At 36.9% G+C, this 21,276-nt stretch overlaps 2 protein-coding genes across 4 annotated transcripts in view; one reads left to right on the top strand and one right to left on the bottom strand.

Annotated features, from left to right (window-relative positions):
- The window catches only part of LOC134816023 (uncharacterized), a 41,678-nt gene that overhangs the window by 6,967 nt on the left and 13,435 nt on the right, over positions 1-21,276 (top strand). The window lies entirely within an intron of this gene.
- Positions 15,901-18,782, bottom strand: LOC134816024 (uncharacterized). Of its 2 annotated transcripts, XM_063824689.1 has the most exons (5): positions 18,661-18,775; positions 18,312-18,471; positions 17,801-18,081; positions 17,424-17,647; positions 16,845-16,924 (listed from the first exon to the last, which is right to left on the bottom strand). In XM_063824689.1, exons 1-5 carry the CDS (start codon positions 18,746-18,748, stop codon positions 16,919-16,921), a joined length of 759 nt encoding a protein of 252 aa, XP_063680759.1. In that variant the 5' UTR covers positions 18,749-18,775; the 3' UTR covers positions 16,845-16,918. The 2 variants fall into 2 exon arrangements, with proteins under 2 accessions (XP_063680758.1, XP_063680759.1); XM_063824688.1 differs by having other exon boundaries at positions 15,901-17,647; positions 18,661-18,782.

The following is a 21,276-nucleotide window of genomic DNA, read 5'->3' as shown; positions in this document are numbered from 1 at the left end:
TTTGAGAAGTGTACCATCAATGTTATATAAGGTCTTTAGCTTATGAAGAAGGATATCATGATTTACAGAATCAAATGCCTTAGCAAAATCAAAATACACAACATGATTGATAATGTTTTCGTTAAGAGACAATGCCAGGCTATCACAAAAGTCAACCATATTGGTTGTGCATGACTTGTGCTCTAGAAAACCATGCTGCCTGGGATCAAGAAGGGTACTTGTCAAAGAAAGCAGTTTACGTTTAACAATGCGCTCAAAAACTTTCATGACTAAACAAGTAAGGGATATTGGTCTATAGTTTTCAACCTCACTTTTCTTACCTTTCTTAAATATTGGGACAACATTTGCAAGTTTCCATTCTTGTGGAATGTAGCCGCTGTTGTAAGATCCACGAAAAATGCATGTTAGAGGGTAAGCTAAACCTACGGAACAATTTTTGAGAATTTTACCGTGTATGCCATCTGGTCCCTGGGCTTTATTTGAATTAATATTTGAAAGAAGCTTACGAACATCCCGATGATCGAAGTCAATATCAAAATCAACATCATTGACATAGGAGATGTCAGTGTCATAAAGTGAAGGATCCAAAAACTGGTTATAAAAGAAAGAATTGAAAAGTTCAGCTTGAGCTTTGGGTTTGAACCGAAGCTGTCCAGAATAACTAACACAATTAGGAATACGGCAGGAGTTAGATTTATACTTAACATGTGACCAAAACTTCTTAGTTATAAGCGCTGGATCATCACTATTGAAAAGATTGTCTCTTATTTTGGCTGATGAAAGCCTCTTAAAATCTTTACGGCTAGTAACAAACTTTAACTCATCAGAAATAGAACCAGAAATTTTAAATTTAGCTCTGAGTCTATCTTTTTTACGGCATGAAGAAAAAAGTTCACTATAAAGACGATGAAGACCTAATAATATCACAGTCCAGCTCCATTTGCACTTACTCAATAGGGGCTCCGCGGTCACTTGAGTTTGTGCTCGATACAACCCAAGTAGAACAACGCACAACTAGGGCCTCTAGGTCAAGGCCAGCCCAAGAGTTGATTAACGCAGACTTCACCCTTCCTGCCACCAATGGCACACTGAACATCATGAAGCCTGGTGCACAGCAAGTCATGAGGCACAGGATTGCCCCAGGAGTTGCACCTTCTGACAATGAAATTTGTTGGAGGTATAGTCTCTCCTTCAGAAAGTTAACCACACCTTCCTCTTCCCCTTCATCTCCTATTCTTCCCTCTCCTACATCCGACAGTCCTAATAAGGTACCCCCAAAAGCTCCCATCACAGACTCTCAAAAACACCAGAAGTCTATCATCCTCATTGCTGGTGACTCCTTTGCTGCTCGATTGGACGCTGATCGCCTCAGTAGAGGTAAAGAAACTGTCACCAACATAGCTAAGGGTGGGCTTAAGATCTCAGCTATACAGAAATCTATTGAGGCCTTTCATACAAAGAACCCTCTTGTGCAGGTAAAGAAACTGTTCTTAAGCTTCGGTGCCAACGACATCCGGTACTGTACCCAGGGTGTCAATCATCTCAAGACCCCTGTGAGTGACCTTATGAAGACAGCAAAAAAAACTTTATCCAAATGCACGTGTTTTTGTACAAGCTATTCCACCAGTCCACCCCAACGGACAAGATAAAATCCCTGGTAATGTTTGTGCTATGAATAATTTGATCTTTGATCGCTGCTCTAGGCATAAACTGTTTTACCTTGATGTTTTTTGGGCTTTCTTAGACCGCTATGGAAACAGAAACGAGAGATTATTTCCTAAATTTGACAAAAGGGGCTTTTATGATATTCATCCCAGCCCCAAGGCTGGGATGCCAGTGTTGGCAAAGTTCTATCTCAGAATCATACACTCAAAGTGGTTTAATCCATTGGGATACTGATGTGGTAATTCAATTCAATATTTAAATTTTTCATTGTCTGCATCAGTATCCTATTGGATCTGATCATTTGGATGTTATTTATATGTATTCAAACGAAGTGATAGCATAATGTATGTTACTTCATATTATAGCACAATACCTAACAAAACACAACGGCGAGACACAATTCTGTTAATCATATACTTTAAAGTTCCATGGGAATATCGGCTCAACAACACCGTGTTGCAACTGGTATGTTTTCTAGGTATGTTATCATCAGTAAAAGTAATAGAGGTAACGGGGAAAATTTGTTGTCCTGTCTTCTGTCTCGTCATATGTTATGTGCTCTATTGGGTATATTTTATTCTTATGTTATTTTGTATATATTTTCTTTGACTATCGATGCTAATATACTCCCCTACAACCTAAAATACACTCTGTACCATGTTTGAGGTCATCCATAAATCTTTACTTTATGGTAATATTTTGTACCATTTTTCTCAGACACTTTAAACTTGTGTATAGGGGGGAGGGGGGCATTGGGACAGCCTTAGCTGCAATTTCTGTAAAATTGCTATCTACCACAAAAACCGAACTGTCACCTACCATGTCACCGAAACAGACTGTTAAGTTACTTTTCGGTATAACCAGCAGCTGGCTTGGGGTCATGTCTAGGTGTGGTCTGGTTTTTCTATCTCTCCTTAATATTTCCCTGATAGTAATTTGTAATTGTTCCTTACTGAACCCTGGACCAAATTTATCCGTTGTTTACAATAATGTCCATGGTTTCCTAAATACACGCGATTTAGCATCAGGAACACCACCACTAAATATGACCAAGATACATGAATTCCATGGTTATATCTACAAACATAAGCCTCACATCATTATTCTAAACGAGACATGGCTGAAAAATTCCATTCTCAGTAATGAGGTGCTCCCTGACAAATACAAAGTATTTAGGCTTGACCGATCCTTAAGATCGCATCCAGTGGATGCAACCCAGCCCAAGAAATTCAGAAAAAACGGTGGTGGTGTTCTGATTGCCCATAGAACAGACATTGATATCTCGAGTCTAAAGTTCTCTAAAGTTAGTGTTCAAGCTGAATTATTATCCATCATAATTAAGACTCAGTGTGGAAGAAACTTTTGTATATCAACATTTTATAGAGTAGGAACGCTTGGCTTAGATAATTTTGAATCTTTCAAGAAACATTTTGTTACTTTAGCATCTGCCAGAAAATTGCAAAGGCACATTCTGGTAGGTGACTTTAATTTGGCTTCGATTTCCTGGCCAGATGGTCAGTCATCTTGCCAGCTACATTCTAGCTTTGTAAATTTTCTCACTGATGACCTCGGACATACACAACTTATTAGCTCCCCTACTCACAAGTCAGGCAACACCTTAGATCTTGTGTTCACTAACATTCAAAACCTTATTAAGAATGTTAAAGTTTTAGATCAAAACGAAATGTGTATGTCCGACCACTTTTGTATCACATTTGACATTGATATTAAGACCAAGTATATTAAGCAGCCTAAAAGAAAGATCTTTAATTATAGTAAAGGTAATCTTAGGGGCCTGAATTCTGAGTTATTTAGCATCGATTGGGATAGTATATTTGAGTGTAATGATCCTTATCTTGCCTGGAGTCGATTCAGAGGAGTTCTCGGTGCAGCCTGTGACCGATGGATCCCTAAAAAGACCATTAAGTCTCAGTTCCAGCCCCCATGGTATGACTCTGAATGTGATCGTCTCCTACGAAATAAGGAGAAATGGAGAATAAGGCATAAGGGAAGCAACTCTGAGTCTCATAAACAAAAGTTTCGTGCATTTCGCACAAAATTTAAAAATTTGATGGACGAAAGAATGAGACTCAGTGTTGAGGATGACTCCGATGATGCTCTTATCTCCAAGAAATTCTGGACCTACGTTAAATCTAAATCAAAGTCAACCAGGATCCCTGAAACTGTCAAATATCTTAATCGCTTTCGAAACAATCCATCTGATCAAGCTGCCCTTTTTAACGAATATTTTTATGAGCAGTTTTCTCAAGAGAGCGATTATGGCATTGACATAGATTTTCGTGATGATTGTTTTTCAAGTCTTGTGTTTAGTAGAGAAGATGTTCTGTTGATTCTTAAAAAGTTAAATCCTAACAAGGCCCCTGGCCCTGATGGGATTCATGGGAGAGTCCTCAAAAACTGTGCCCAAAGCCTTGCATACCCACTTAGTGTTTTATTTAACCTGTCTTTCTCGAGCGGATGCATACCCCCTGATTGGAAGCTGGCACTTGTAGTACCAGTGCACAAAAAGGGCGATAAGTCTTCGGTTGAGAACTACAGGCCTATCTCGTTAACATCTCTTGTAATGAAAGTCTTTGAAAGGTGCATAAAGACTGCATTATACGCTGCATGTTCTGATCTGTTGGATGACCGACAACACGGTTTTGTTAATGAACGTTCATGCACAACCCAAATGATACCTTTCACGGACAATCTTGCACTTGCATTGAATAACAGGTCCAGGACTGATATAATATATTTTGATTTTGCGAAAGCTTTTGATAGCGTTTCGCATGACCTCATTTTAAGTAAATTAAAGAATATTTTTAATGTCGATGGACTAATGCTTAAATTTATTAAGTCCTATCTTGAGGGGCGACAACAACAAGTAGTGATAGGAGGCCAAACATCTTCTTCTCTACCAGTTCGGTCTGGTGTCCCTCAAGGTTCTATACTTGGCCCTTTATTGTTTGTAATATTTATAAATGACATGTTCTCCTGTGTCTCTGAAGGCACCAATATCGCCCTTTATGCAGATGACACTAAAATTTGGAGGGAGATCCTTGGTTACCCTGACCATCACATAATCCAAAATGACATCAACAGATTATATGATTGGTCAGTGAGAAATCGAATGAAGTTCCACCCACAAAAGTGCAAAGCCCTCTCTGTGTCCCTGCAAAGAAACGTGCTGGATAACTTGCCATTCAATACCTTCTTTTATAAACTTTCTGGAAGTGATATTGACTTTGTGCCCTCTCAGTCAGATTTAGGAGTCGCAATAAACTCCAGGTTTAATTGGGGTGCACAATGTAAAGCGCTAGTTTCCAAAGCTACCTCTAGACTTGGACTACTTAAGAGAACATGTCATTTCACTACTGATAAAAGGCAGAAAAGATCGTTCTATTTAGCGTTAATTAGGTCTATATTTGAACATTGTTCTGTCATATGGTCCCCTCAATCTGCAACTCATCTTCAACAGTTTGTTGCTATCCAAAAGAGGGCTATTAAATGGATCAATGGTGAACCTTACTCCAGTTATAATGACGATAAACTTGCTACAGAGCAAAAGAAACTAAATATTCTCCCTGTTAAACAGAAGTTTATTTATAACGATCTTACGACCTTCTATAAAATTGTGAATAGCATAATTCCAGTTTCGCTCCCTACATATATAGTCCTATGCCGTCCAGAGGGCACCCGATACACTAGGCACAATGCTCAAATAATTGATATGTCGGATACTTCAACTTACATGAGTACCACTGTGCCCTGCTCGGATGCCTTCCGAAATAGCTTTTTTCATAGATCTATGCTGAAATGGAATAGTCTACCAGTATGTATCCGGCAGTCAGAGCGGATTTCTACTTTTAAGGCCAAACTGATCAAGTACCTCTGGGCTGCCGATACAGTCTGGCCAGATTAGCTCATCAGTCTTATGAGTCTCAGAAATTTGTTTTTGTTGGTTACAATTCTGTCCGTCCAATTTCCTATCTGCTTGTCCTTTTCTTTTTTCTTATCAGTTGTGACGGAATTGTAATGAACAAAATCCTTATAATTATTTATGATATGTTTGATTTCTTGTTAATGTTTGTCATTCAAATTTGGTAGACGGCCCCAACGTTAATGTGGCTCTTGCTATGTGTTGGTTCAGCCGAATTAATTATTATATAATCAAGTTTATTTTTCTCGTTAGTTGTCATCCGGCCAAACATTAAGCAACTTATATTGCAGTACCATTTACCATTTAGTATATCAAAATATGTCATTGTAATTTTGCATGGCTGAAATGTAACGCTTGATTTATACATATAATGATTAATTAAATTTTCAAAAAAAAAAAAAAAAAAAAAAAAAAAAAAAAAAAAAAAAAAAAAAAAAAAAAATCGAACCACGGGGGTTGAAACTCTGATTTAATAGTTACTTTAGGAATATGTATATCAACTAAATTCATAATGCAGTCTTTAACTAACTTCCAAGACGAATCAGGATCTAGGCATTCTAGGACTTGCCAATTAATCGAGCATAATTCACGATTAATCATGTCCCAGTTTGCTTTCTTATAATTATAGATTTTACGTTTAGGAGTTTTCTTGCGGGAAAAGGAGCTTTTAATTGAAAAAGTGACAGGAAAATGATCAGATTTGCACACGGAATGAGGATCACAGACATTCAAGTTATCGATTGTGTTATCATAATTACTGAGAAGAATGTCTAATGTATTACCACTTTTATGGGTGGGTGATGTGATCAACTGGGAGAGAGAAAGATCACTGAAAGAATCTATGAAGGATTGCTCAATAGGTACGGTACTGGATGAAGATAGCCAGTCTGTATGGGGGAGATTAAAATCACCAATAACATAGATTTTAGGGGGATTCTTTTTGGAAACTAGCTTGCGAATATAACTAACTATGACATCATGATTAGGTAACCCAAGAGTTCCTACTCTATAACAAGTACAGATTACAATACTCTCTTTGTTAGGAAAAGCAATTTTAACGGCAAGCATTTCTGCACCTAGGCTAACTGGTAGTCGGGTTGTAGTGGCATCGAGATCAGACCGAACAGCCAAAAGAACACCACCTCCATTTTCCCTAAACTTTTTAGGGTTATTAGGATCTTGAGGATGAGTCTTTCTCGTGCGGTCATTGCGGAAGATTTCATATTGAGAAGAAGGAAAGATTTCGTTGCTAGAAATAGACTTTTTGAGCCAAGTCTCATTTAGGGCAATTATGTCAGGCTGCTCTATGTTAGCAAAGGATTGAAGTTCGGAAATCTTATTACTATCAAGAAGGGGATGGGAGGAGCTTAGGTTACTGAAAGGAATAAGACCTTGGACATTTTGGTATAGTACAGATAGTGAGTTGGGACCTGGATTAAGCATAGAAGGATTAACAAGAGTTATCAAAAGAAAGTTAAGAGAGAAAACCCAAAGAATGAATAAAGAGACTAGACGCCTGAGGCGGCTGGAATACTTGACTCTATTAATCTTACCAGGGAGAAGAACATTTCTTATAAACCATGAGGAGATAATTACAAAGAAAAGTTTGATGTGGGAGCAAGCAAGAAATGGTATAAGATAACGTGGGCTGTCAAGGAGTAGAGAGGAATGAATATCAGAATCTAAGGGGAATACGGTGTTCATGGACCTAACCGTGGAGAGAAGAATTGTGAGAAAGTAAGTCATGATGAGAGAATAGAAGAGAAACATATGATTATGATAATTGTAGTTGATGTGTGGGGTGTATGGAGACTTAAATGTGTAAATTTTGTTAGGTATACACGTGTTGATATGTAAAAGTGCATTTCTTGACTGTGTACGAGGCCTTTTGCATGCAAAAAGACCTATTCTAAGTCTAAACGATTCATTGTCTAACATGTTGGAAAATGGACAGTGACCGAATGTACCTGAAATGGGAGGCATAAAATTGAGAAAAAGATTAAATCAGAGATTTGTTTGAGTTTTAATTTTAGGCGCAACGTCTTAATCAAAATATTAAATGGAAGAAAAGATCAAAGATTTAAATTCTCAGAAGATTATTTACAACCCTGTCAAAACTGTGTTCGTTTACAACAAACTTAAGCCAAGTGGACAGTAAACCTACTCCTCTCATGTTGAGATGAAGCCAATCATGGTATAGAAGTTCATTACATGATCTAAAGTCTCGAGTTAAAAAGTCTGAGAAACAGTCTAGGAACACGCAATTATTCTTTAGGCATAAGTCTTTAAGTAGATTGTTAAAATCTAGAACATTCTTTGCTATATAGGAATATAAACACTTAATAGGAAGACAACATTGGATAATTATAATTGCAGCGGGAAATAACTGCTTAGTGGTGTCAATTAATTCAGTAAGATACTTCCTAAGGAACTGAACCCCATACTTAGAATGTTTAATGTCATTTGTACCAACACTCAATATAATCTTTTCAATATCGTCAGCTTCTGCAGCTGCATGAGTTTTATGAAAATGATGAATATTTTCAGTGATGTCTCTAATTTTTGCACCACTTTGAGACACATTGATTACTTTCCTTCCCCGGAATCCCAACTTATTTGTCCGTACGAATTTTGTCATTGACGTACCAAACAGGACAGTGGTTTTCCTGCTCTTCGGTTTTCTTGGAGCATTTCGGTAGTAAAGGGTTGGTGTTGAGGTGGTGGTGGGCGGCATAGGAATTGTAGGGAGGACAATCTGCTCTCTGACTACATTTGTATCTGTCTTCGGTATCTGGCAGCGAAAAGATAAGCTATACCGAGTCCCCTTAACTGAGCTCTCTGCACGAACCTTGTGAAGACAATATTCCTGACACCCCGGTTTCATAATATACAAACTACAGTCCTTTGGGGTGATATAGCATTTACTGTTACATCGCTTATCCCCATTTTCTGGAATTATGTCGAGGGTCCTCTCAGCTCCAAATGAAACTACATAAATACCTTGCGACTGGTCAAGAGCCACCTCGTCGTCGTTGTGGTACCTAGTTGCACAAGAACCAGACTTGTACATGCTTGCTAGGCATGAGTTTAGCTTGCAGCCAAACTTGGAGTTGATATCATGCATAAGCTCTGATATCCCAGGATAATTTAAAATATCGATTGGCTCCTTAGTCGTGGTGTGTCCATTTGAGGAAGACCATACATATTCTTCTCCAGTGGAAGTGAGCCACTTTGTGGCAGTTTTCACAGCAGTTTGCTTGGCCATAAGTGTTTCAAGTTCAGACATCAACGTGTCATGTTGAACACTCTTGTTCTGAACAAAATCTGAATGCAACTCCAAGAAGTCCTCGCATTTAACAGAATCCCTCTTAAGTTTCATGACATTCTCAACACTGGCCTTAAGAGCTTTCAGCTCATTTAATGAAAACGAGTTTAAAACATTGGTAACAGAATTCAGATCCATAGTGATGGGAGGAGGGAAGAGAAGATGGCAGTGAGGGAGGAGAAAATGGCGAAGTCAATACTGTAGCCCAGGAAGTAGATGCGTTGCTTAGGATACAAACGGTCACGTCATAGTCTCTTCTATCGCTTTGACATTGGGACCTAAAATTATTTGTTATATAGTAGTGTTGAAAGTATTAAAACTTCAAGTTGAATATATTGTTATATTTTATTTGTTGGAACAAGCCTAGACGATTTACTTTATAAAAACAACACAATTAATAGTCGAGCAGTTTGAACTGAATACTACAATTCTTTAGCCGAATATTGCAAATTAGATTTATGGATTGATAAAAATCTATCCTACACCTACCTTTTGGCCGGGCAATGTTCAGATGAAAAGAAGAAACATTATTTCCAACGGTAAGAAAATTATGCAACTTACGAAACACAAGGGACGAACAAAGAATAAAGCACAAACTCGATCACAGAGTCTTATGACTTAAAGAGATCATGAAGTGTAAATTTGCGAATTTTTCAAAAATACTCGAAACTTGGGTAGTGAGCTAGGCTTGATAATTCTGCCAGAATCCTGAAATAGCTCCGTCGTAATTGCTTCACAAGCTGAGATAACATAAGGTCCGTGTAGGCCTTACACTGTGCTTTCAGCAATACTCATAGGGTATATCAATTACATTTTTTCCAAGTGCAGATCAAAAGCATAGATATTGAATAGATATTGAACTCCAGCCAAACGGAGTTCTTCCTGTACCCGGTGTCACAACATTCTGGTGAAGTTCATGTACATTGTACATTGTACCCCCTTCTTACTACTGGTGAATAGGGAGAACTAATTAGGAGATATCTAGATATTATCCTCTATCAGATCACGTGGCTCATGGTTCATATCACCTGATCTTATAATACGTACGTGTTAAATAACGGACCAGTCTCAGCACCTTTGAGGTCAAGTTTAGTTGAAAACTGAAGTCCCTCTTCCTCTAGATCCTAAACTCTGATGGAACTCTCTCCAGAACTATATTAATTCCACTCTTGTCCGACACGTGCTTTAACTATCAGGGTAACAGCCCCTGTACTCAGCTGGGTACGTTTGGTGGCCTGTGTCTATAGATAATTATAATGATATATAAATATCATTTTATATGTGCATAGTGTCTAGGTGCCTAAGAAGCAACGTGTTCTTAATCTTGAAAGGAGCTAGAATCTTGAAAGACTGTAGCTACAGAGACTGTAGGTGCAAAGACTGTAGGTGCAAAGACTGTAGGTGCAAAGACTGTGGGTGCAACTGTACAATTCATGACGAACTGTACATTTCTTCAAACTAGGCTCAGTCGAATTGCATTTTTAACTAAACTATGTCAGATACTTGTCTCAGATTACAATCGCTTTTCTTCCATGTAGAGTTTTGTACCTGATACGTGTATTATACACTATTAGAACCATTATAATATCAAGATAAAATACTTATTACTATGAGGTGTTATCAAACAAATTAAACCAGAAACTCGAAACATTCAGCAGATTTTAAGATGATTATATAAAACAGTTTTCAGATGTTTGAAATATTATTGAATCACTAAAAGTAAACATATGAAGTATTATAAGTGCATCTAACGAGAAGGTATAATTAAGTTGTTCGTACATGGTTGGGACTTGGGTGTCACTGCATAGAATCCAATGCAACGTAAAATAGAAGGTAATAATCATAATTCCTGAAAATTCTTAAATTCATGCAACGATTAGAAGTTTGATTCTCGAGTTACTGAGTCATTAGAATGCCTGGAGCACAGTCAGTACAAAAGACAGGATGTTTATGCAATGTTGCTTGTCTGATATATTGTCCTCCTTAGTTCCATGATACTAGAAGTAGTTTGCATTACAAGCAAAAATTTGTGCCTGGCAGTTGGCACATTTGGTATACACTTTAAGAAAATAATACCAAGATACAAAATTTTATCAATTACTATTCGATTGTTTTCAATCGAATATAATCAAAAAATTCAGGAGAGTTTATCGTACACAAATCAGTTTTCAAATGCTTGAAATACAAAGATTATATAAAAAATGATAACTACATCTAGCAAAAAACTATAGTGCAGAAGTAAGTACATGCTTACATGGTTAGATGTCACCGCTATTCAATGTAACTAAATAGATGGTAAAGTTAGAAAAAATACAATTTTCTGAATTCTGAATTCATAAAACGTTTGATTTCTGAGTACAAAGTCAATAAAATACTTGAATTGCATTGAATATAAAAGAGAGACAGTTCATTAAATGCTGCTCCACTGATATTTGGTTCGCCTTCTCCGTTTCATAGTTATAATAGTACACGTAGTTCAATATCATTATAATCAGTAGCACTGAAGATACTACAAGTTTCTTAAACTCTCTCTCACTCTCTTCTCTGTTCTGGTTTCTAATTGTATCATAGTACAGGATTGTATCAGGATCCATCGTGTCCATCGTATGAAATGTCACACGTCTTCTACCTTTGGTAACAAATTAATGTGAATAAAATCAAAACTTGTTCACGTAAAAATGAAAAGAGTCGTTCGATAAATTTAAATCATTAATCAGTATGATCTTATAAGGATTAATCATAATATGATGCAAACTAAAAAGTGTTGCCCTTACATTTGGACAATAAAAATTGATGCCACGACAATGAATACAAAGTAAAAAGATTAAAGTTCGCGAATTTTGATGTTATTTTCGAATTAAAGAAAAAGATATAGTACCAAAACACTTAGCTGACAAGTTAGTCAAAGTTATAAAGATAAAACAACTGCCAAACCGCCAGAGTAAATTTTTGATTTGGTTCAAAAATGGAAATCAATTAAAAATTGTTTCAAGTCAAAGTTTATCGTACATACCATTACCTATTTGGTGGTGCGATATTCAGACGGAACGTAGAAACAATTTCAAAACAAGGTATGTGTAATAGCCCGACAAACTTGGTCACAGAGTCTTATGACTTAATGCAGAGTAACGAGCATTAGCAACTATAACATACGTGTCGTCCCTTGCGTTGCTAGTAACCATGCCAGCCAAACGGAGTTCGGGAGTTCTTCCCACCCAATCGTCAGTTGCCACGTCACAATGAGATGACAAACAAATTGTGTTATCTGATATTATGGTACACCTTTATTCTTATTCAAGTTGAATATATTATATTTTATTTGTTTGGGCAAGCCTAGACGGTTTTCTTTATGAAAACAACACCGATTTACCTCATGAAAACAACACGCTTATTATAATTCCTAACGCTATATTTATACTTTATGGATTTGTTTGATTCATGACGAGGTTGAATAAATAGACTGGTTACTTTAGTCAGTATACCGCAACATTTCACCATAAGGAAACCGTGAAACTTAATCCTCAATTCTATTTTCATTTAAATTCCTAGCACAAATGTGTTTATAACATGGTTAAATTTCAAATAAAAGAAGTATGATAGTTCGAAAATACATAATATAACTGTTCAATTATTCATGTACATAAAATAGCATACAAGAAAGATAGAATCCACCAGTATCCAGAAAGATCTCGAGAAATTTAAAAAGCATACATTCCCCACCATTCTGCAAATTTTAAAAAGCGTAAGAAAAACGATAAAAGCTAATCGCATACATTATCATATAACTGATGTAAACAACAATCTATATTTAGAACAATAACCTATCTGCCTATAATAATCCACTATATATAAGTACTACCGGGCTGGTCTGAAAAACAAAAATAACTGCACCAGCCCCATCAACAACTGTATAAAGTTCAGCCCATCCTGTTGTTTCTCTGTCATCCAATTGTTCTCTTTGTCCATGCTATCCCCGAATACCCACACGTTAATTGCTAGAGACGAGACTGTGAGTACTCCTGTTATCAACTTCAGGTACTGTGCATTCATCAGCTGTTATAACTGGTCAATATGTTATCAGCTGTTATAACTGGTCAATAGGTTATCAGCTGTTATAACTGGTCAATATGTTATTAGCTGTTATAACTGGTCAATATGTTATCAGCTGTTATAACTGGTCAATATGTTATCAGCTGTTATAACTGGTCAATAGGTTATCAGCTGTTATAACTGGTCAATAGGTTATCAGCTGTTATAACTGGTCAATATGTTATCAGCTGTTATAACTGGTCAATATGTTATCAGCTGTTATAACTGGTCAATATGTTATCAGCTGATTTAACTGGTAAATATGTTATCACTATCAGCTGTTATAACTGGTCAATATGTTATCAGCTGTTATAACTGGTCAATATGTTATCAGCTGATTTAACTGGTCAGTAGGTTATCAGCTGTTATAACTGGTCAATATGTTATCAGCTGTTATAACTGGTCAATAGGTTATCAGATGAAAGAAAATATTTGATTTATAAAACAAAGGCTTGTAAATCGTACTGGAATCGTCCGGCAAAAGGCAGCAAAGTAACAAGAAAAGCACTGTATAACACTAGCACTAAGAAACTAAACCTCTCCGAGTGGGTGTAACATATTGTGTGTTGATAACCGGTACTGTGTAACTAGTGTGTAACTAGGGTGTAACTAGTGTGTAACTAGTGTGTAACTAGTGTGTAACTAGTGTGTAACTAGTGTGTAACTAGTGTGTAACTAGTGTGTAACTAGTGTGTAACTAGTGTGTAACTAGTGTGTAACTAGTGTGTAACTAGTGTGTAACTAGTGTGTAACTAGTGTGTAACTATAGTGTGTAACTAGTGTGTAACAATATAAAGTATAAAATAACAGTGTATTACACTCTCACAACACAAGTAATGGCATGTTGTAAGTATTATACTATTATATATTATTATATAAGGTATAATAAATAACACAAGGTGAAAATAGAAGTCAGCACAATTATAGACCCATTCTGTGATTACCAGTGCGCTTACTCAGTTACTGTTCAGTTCATAGGATATTCAGGGGTGGTAGAAATAGTTAATTACTTACTAATTAATTAGTAGAAATAAGCTGTGTAGTTAATAACTGTGGGGAGGGGTTACACTCGCGTGTGTGGTAACATTAACCGTGTAACTACTGCAGTGTGTGTAGGTAGTACAGTAACTGTATAGTAACCATAGTGACTAGCTTTAATAACTAGTTTTTAAATGTAAATATTGATCGTTATAATTGAATTAATACTATTTCAGAATATGAGTATGACGTAGAAATGTCGATACGTTACTCAGCTATTTATTTTCATTAGAATCTGTCTTCACTGAGTCTATTCAGAAACAATCAGAAATTTGAATGAAAGAACTGCACAGTAACCATAGTGACTAGCTTTAGTAACAGCTGTAGTGCAACATGTTATTACCTACTTACTGTCATATTGTATTAAAGTATTTATATCCCAGCACTCTTATCTGTGTTACACTCGGAGCTCAAAAGAGTGTATCACAATTACAATTGCACTACACTCTGTTTTTGCTGCACAATATTCCGTCACGGAATAATTTTAATAACTCTAGAAAAGTGTAACTTCTCATGTGCTTTGCCCTCGGAGTGTTTAATAACTCGTAATTAAAATAACGAAAACTTGAATCATTTAATGGCACTGGTATGTCGTGTGGGGTATGTCGTGTGGGGTATAATATAACACTACTGTAATATTAAGTTGGAAACTGTGTACAATACTGGCATACTAATAACTACGGTCAACTCCAGCAAAACTAGAAGCTCACAAAGCAACGGAAACGGAGAGCGAGTTCGTACAATGGCTGTCGAGTGAGTGTAATTTGATCTCCATCAACTGAAGTGTATGATCTAACTTGTATGCAAATATTCGGTAAATATTTGATGAGTAAAACTAATGGGAGAATGCATAAAATACTCAGTTCATTAACGTTTGCCAGAAAACAGAAAGCAGCGCTGAAACGGACATATCTTGATCTCATATAATGACGATACCAAGGACACATCATGGAAACATCGCGTTCAAACGCCAGCCTAGTACTATTATTATACAAGTGATACTGATCTGTTGTGTTTTATTGAATTAAAGTGTATCGCGCCACATAATTAAGTAATTACTGAACATTGAACAACATGGAAGTTGGAACACAAGATCTTATACTACATACTGTATATTGTATAGTGTATAGTGTATAGTGTACAGCGTATATTATACAGTGTATAGTGTATAGTGTATAATGTATAGTGTATAGTGTATAATACAACCTCATTGTGTCATCTGACCCAGGTTAGTCTGGTTCGTTGGACTGTCGCCCCAAGGTTAGACAACTTTCTGTTAGGTGGTAGAAACGCAGGTACATATTATGTTAGTTATGAGTATGACCATGGTCCATACTCCATGACAAACACACAATTGCGATAAGAACTGAAGACAGAGAAAAAGGCAATGCTGATTAATAGAATTGAAGCAAACAATTAACAATTTAAATCACAGTCTGAATGAGGCCTTGAAGGCTGCAGCTGGACGTAGTGAAATAAAAATGAGGAGTCTGGTAATGCTGAATATCAGCCAGCACTCACACACCAGTGCTCATAACAAGGCCTATCCAAACAAACCCCACACTTCGATATGTCCCACAAATTAGTGCTTTTACGGGATAATTGTTTAGATTAGCCCTTTGTTTCGCGTGATAGGCTCCGAGTGTGGATAACCTACCCTGCTTGAATTTAGTGAATGGTAATCCCCGATAACAGAAACATCGTACCGGAGGTACTCTTTGCTTATTTGGAAGAATCACATAAGCTGTCATAGTTTTTTCGAATAGATTTTCAGTAGCATCGTCATTTCTAAAGAGAGTTCTTGAGACACCGAATTCATCATTTGAATGAGAAACTTTTAAAACTTTAAAAAAATCATATAATATTAAAGGTTTGAAATAAAAATTATTATAATAGCAACCCGCTCTTCTCGAGCTTGTTATGGATATTTATAAAATATACTTAGATCAGTTTAATGATCTTATTAGAATAATCTTAAGAGTTATTAATAAAGTTAATGTTTGGCAGAACAATTGTAAGACCAGAATGCACGTCCGTATACTGTTCTCCATATCATTAACATTTCGCAATAAGATAATCACTGATATCTATTGCTAAACATTTCTGTTTTTCTTTCAAGTCAGACTCTGGTAACCACTTCTCAAACCACTTCCAGTGACCTATTGAAGGTACAGGTGTTCCTTTATCTGGTCCAATACCATCAAAAAGGCGGTACGTGCATATGTCCTGAGCTGACGAAAAGCCGTGATAGTGTATTCCTGAGTCCTGATAGTCCTTATCGTCAATACTTAGTTCTCCTATCCAATAATATCTAACTGGTCTACGAAACTTTACTATAAATCCACACTCAGAGTCAGATCTATCACAACCCTGAGGATGCTTGAAGACAAAGCAATGCTTCTTTTTATTGTCAACACGCTTCTCTTCATGCTTTGTGATTAAAACAGTATGTATGTTAGTTGACAGGTTCTGATTCCTCTTCATCTTCTTCAATAGCTGAATGAGCTGTTCTTTCTGTTGTAGCGGAGAGGTATCTAGAGCAGATATTATCATATTTAGATACTGGTTTGGTACTTTCTGAATTCTTGTACTACAACTGATGTCAGAGAGTTTACTGATGAATGACGCTTCCATCTCGTCACCGTTAGGTGGATCATGCAAGAAAACCCAGAGTAATATTTCAACTACCACCAACATAGACGACACCTGTTCATTGCTCACTGCATCTAATACGTCTTTCAATGTTTGACAGTTATCTCGCAAATTCTTCAGTTTCTTTGTATCAAGTATCACTCTGGTTTCTTTGTTTTTCAGCATTCTATCGTTTCGTGAGCGTGTTAATCTTGTCGTTTCCGTGGTCAGTACTAAAATAAATTTCAAATCAGTTGCTGATATATCTGGTAGCTTGGCTATAGCATCCAACATATCAGTATACAGTTTATTGTTTGCTTCATGACAAAATGGCAGGTTCATTTTCTGGAGTAGATGCTTGATATTTTCTTCTAGCTCATTTTTACTGATCAAATTATCTAGAACTGTTTGAAGAAAGAGTTTACTGTTACTATATCCAAGTTTCAGCATCAGTTCTAGCTGAACTGTGTCAAGGTTGTCAAATTCTTGAAAATACTTCAAAATAAAGGATGAATTGTCACCCGCTGCTATTTTACCAATCAAAACATCCATCAAATCACAATGCTTCCAGTGCCATTTCCTGAGGATATACCAGCATTCCTCGAACACGAAATGTTTCTCTTCATCCAACATATCTCTGTTCATCCTGCCGGAAAGCCATGTGTAGCATTTCACTCTTAACCATTCTACTTCAAAGACTTCAGAGATTTTATTGAGCTCCCTAAAGTGTACCTTTTCGATGTCATCAACTTGTCTATCTTCGAGTAAGGTAAGAAATAATCTCACTGTGTCTGGTTCAAAATCCGTCATATCTATTTCTTCCCGGAACTGCTCCTCAATCATCTCCCTGAAAACTCTGCTGTCCTGTGTCAACCGCTTTTTGTCCACACATAAAGCATGTAAAGGGTCACTTTCTTTTACCTTGATAATGATATTGTCGATGAACGTTGGTCTCGCTGAAATAAACCAATTTTTACAGATCGCTTTTATTTTTTCTTAACAAGTCGACATCTCTATCATACTCAACGTTCTTGTCATATTCAGAAATAGTAAGGTGTTCACGATTGTTATATGATTAAGGTATGTGAAAATAGTAAGATGTAACTCACCATCAAGATCCACATCAGGCATCAGATCAGGGGCCACAATATATTGAATGCCAAGCGCTTGATCAGAGGCCAGTGCCACGATTTCTTGAATACCAGGTCTCAAATCAATGGCCTCAAGAAGGGTGTCAGTGTTCGCATTATCTAGTGCAGTGTCTTCAGATATACCCTGCAGGGCGTTGTCTTCATCAGGACAAGACGTAAACGATGTCGTATCAGAATTGTTATTATCATATTTGTCGCACAATTTTTCCAGGACTGTTTTTATCGCTTCTTCGTCACCTCTGAAATTATGTTATACATATTGCAGAAGTATAGCCGATTAATACTTTGATGCTACAACATGATCAACTGGACTCTGATACTTCTACTAATGAGATTAAAACGGTCTGTAGATGTGGATACTGGTGGGGAGGTGAACCATATTGACACGTGATATTGATTCTGGGTTTTGATTGGTCATTGCTAAAAAGTGGTTGCTTAAAATATATAATTTCTCAATATCTATAATAACCTGAATATATCTAAAGGCTGAACATCAATCTGTGTTTCATCTTCGGCAAGACATGCCAGAAACGTTTTAATATTGCGGATAGAATCGGTCATGCCAGTTGGTGAGACTGCTGTTTCGTTGTGTGGTAATAGCAGGACTGCCAATTCTACCAGCACAGTTCCTGGACAAAAAGTGAGCTTCAAAAGCATCTACAATACAACGCAAATTCTAGCACTACAACGGTTCTTAGCATTAAGCCTCATCACTGAAAATAGAAAGAAAAAAGAGGTTATTCTGCAGTACGATTTTAGAAGAACAGGATCCTAATTTGAGTTTATGTTGTGGTCAGTGGAATGTTTATGCGACGTACCATTACGAAACTCTGTCGATGAGAGTCCATCAGTTACAGGTGTTATCACTTTAGAGTTCACCCATCTAACCACATCGCTTTCCTCCATTACACGTCCACAGTCTTACTATCAGTATCTAAATCTCATTAATTTACGAAACATAATGGGAGCATTAAATGAGTTAAATTCTAGCTTTGCTACGTAGTAAACTCGACAAGTGAGATGACTAGACGAGGTAGATTTATAAGTTACAAATATTTGTGATTATCAAAATCTGTATCAGTCTGAATACATAAATATATTACTCAATAACAATTCTAAAATGAGCGACACAACGTAATTGTAGAGCATAACACCTGCTACTGTGTGTACGAAACCTCAGAATATAATGTAATATCAACACACACCGGATAGGCCTTGTGATATAATTATTAAGTTATTGTGAGAGTAACGGACATACCTACATGTAGTAGGAGTGTCAAATGAATAACTAGGAACTGAATAGATAAATACTGAATAGAGGCGTGTGACATTTAAGTTTTATCTCATTCTCTGTAAGATTGTCAGTAGTCCACCTGGTTTCCATATGGAATGTTGGTACAGCCTCTTGAACGAATGCCGATGCAACAATAAGACAACACTAAGACATGACAACAATACGACAACATTAAGACAACAATTGGTACATATTACTACGTCCATCATGAAGCTTATGGCTCATCAAAAAGAGTAAACGACGCGATAAAGGGACGAAGAGTGAGATGATCAATCTGAAACCACCGCTGTGTAATATAATACTCATAAATATTAAATAATGCTGTAGAGTATAATAATACCACGTAACATCCATCCAAATTTCGGTCCTTCATCACCAGACACCATCCCGCTATAACTGCATCGACTCGTCTGTGTCACCTGCTGGAGCAGCGATGCCAGGGTGAGTGGCACAAGAGTGGCACAAGAGTGGCACAGTTGTGATACAGCATTTTCGGGGCAGTGACGCCAGGGTGACTCAAATTATTTTGTCGTCTTGATCTTTTTGGTTTTACGCGTTTATTAGCGCTTCGTAGCTCTTTTAGGATTTATTGGTGCAGATCAAACACTGAGGAATAGATCTTTTGAATTTCCCGCCAAATCGGCCCTTACTTTTTCATCATAATATTGATATCATTATGATTATCATTTATTCAAGAAATAAATCGCAACTTGTATCATACTTTGCAAGGAGGACAGAGAAAGAAAACAAGGTAATGAATAAAATAAATCAAATTTTTGATGACTCCACACATTTTTCAATTGAATAGGCTAAAAAGTAAAAGTAAGAAAATATAGTTTATTTAGTATTTGAAAGTCTGTTACTTTTGTAACAGCAAGTGCGTACTTTGATCTGGTCGAAATTACAGATAGTAACGAATAATCATTTAAATTAACTCTACGCCCTACGAGTCTGTGTTGCGTGTGATTTCGGAAGAATAATAATTGCGTACTAATTAACTAATTATTTAATAATAATTGCGGACTTCTTTACTTCTTTATAATGTAGACACTCGCTGAACTGATGTGTCTATCAACCTCGTTCCTGATACGCAAATAAAATATGACATCGATACGCGTTGATAATTCTTTATGTTCTCCAAGCGCCAGTGAGAATCATTTGAAGAATGTTCATCTATCTGTTGACTGTTCCAGTAGTAGTAGAGATGCCTGCAACAGATATTTTTGATTTGAGTTTAAAGTTTGGGGTAAGAAGCATGTAGATAATGGGATTCAGTGTGGAGATAAGAGAAGGAAGAACTGTTTGGAACATCAGATAAGTTATACCATCCCCTACAGAAACTTCATCCGCATTCGATTCACCTTGAAATGTTGTTATCACGGATATAGTAACAAGAATCAAGCTACCCAAATTGGTCAACAATATCTTCGAACAACTTCTTATCCTGTTATGTTTCTTTGCTGTACCTTCTGAAACTGGGTTAAGATAAACCTTAACCAGCTCAGTGATTGTAAGAATTGATGCAATCATGGCTCCAATCTGTAAAATTACAGGAATGGCAATCATGAACCAGAAGTATTGGAAGATATTCATATCAATTCCCAGCACCCGCGGACAGTAAGTCCACGCGAACGCAAGTAAGTTGCTTTTAGCGGGTGGATTGCAACCCTCTCTGTCACTCACATCAAACATAAAGAAGCTAACAACCACTGGAACCCAGGTACATGTCACGAGAAGTGATGTTATCACGTGTTTCAGCTGTAATGGATTGAGAGGGTATCTGATCTGGAGGAAACGTGTCACAGCCAGAAATGCTGTGATGTGAGCCGGTGCAAGAGACATGGTCAAACCGATGACTGTTAAAAGTTTCATTCCAAGAGTAGCTTCAACTTCTTTCCAGAAATATCTTTCATTGCAAGTCACCTCGTCGCTAGTTCTGCACTCCTCCTCCTTTTCTTTTAGAAAGTCCACCGAGTTGGCCCCCAGTAACACCCACGATGTCAGAAGATCTGCGGCAGATAGAAAGAGGTACAGGTTTCTTGCCACGGAGCTCTTCTTCTGAAGTTGTGAACGAAGACTAGGGAGTTGAGGACTGTACATACAATGATAACACAGATACAGGATACTGCGATGTAAATGT

Source organism: Bolinopsis microptera, chromosome 5 (assembly GCF_026151205.1).
Source record: "Bolinopsis microptera isolate Bmic1 chromosome 5, MBARI_Bmic_1.0, whole genome shotgun sequence".
Lineage (NCBI taxonomy): Eukaryota > Metazoa > Ctenophora > Tentaculata > Lobata > Bolinopsidae > Bolinopsis > Bolinopsis microptera.
This window is presented reverse-complemented; position numbering and strand designations above follow the sequence as displayed.

Coding starts and splice junctions, on each gene's coding strand:
- LOC134816024 (XM_063824688.1), bottom strand. CDS start 18,748: ATGGAGGAAAGCGATGTGGTTAGATGGGTGAACTCTAAAGTGATAACA. Junction 18,472..18,660: donor ATCGACAGAGTTTCGTAATG/GTACGTCGCATA, acceptor CTTTTTGTCCAG/GAACTGTGCTGGTAGAATTG. Junction 17,648..17,800: donor GCCTGATGTGGATCTTGATG/GTGAGTTACATC, acceptor GGTTTATTTCAG/CGAGACCAACGTTCATCGAC.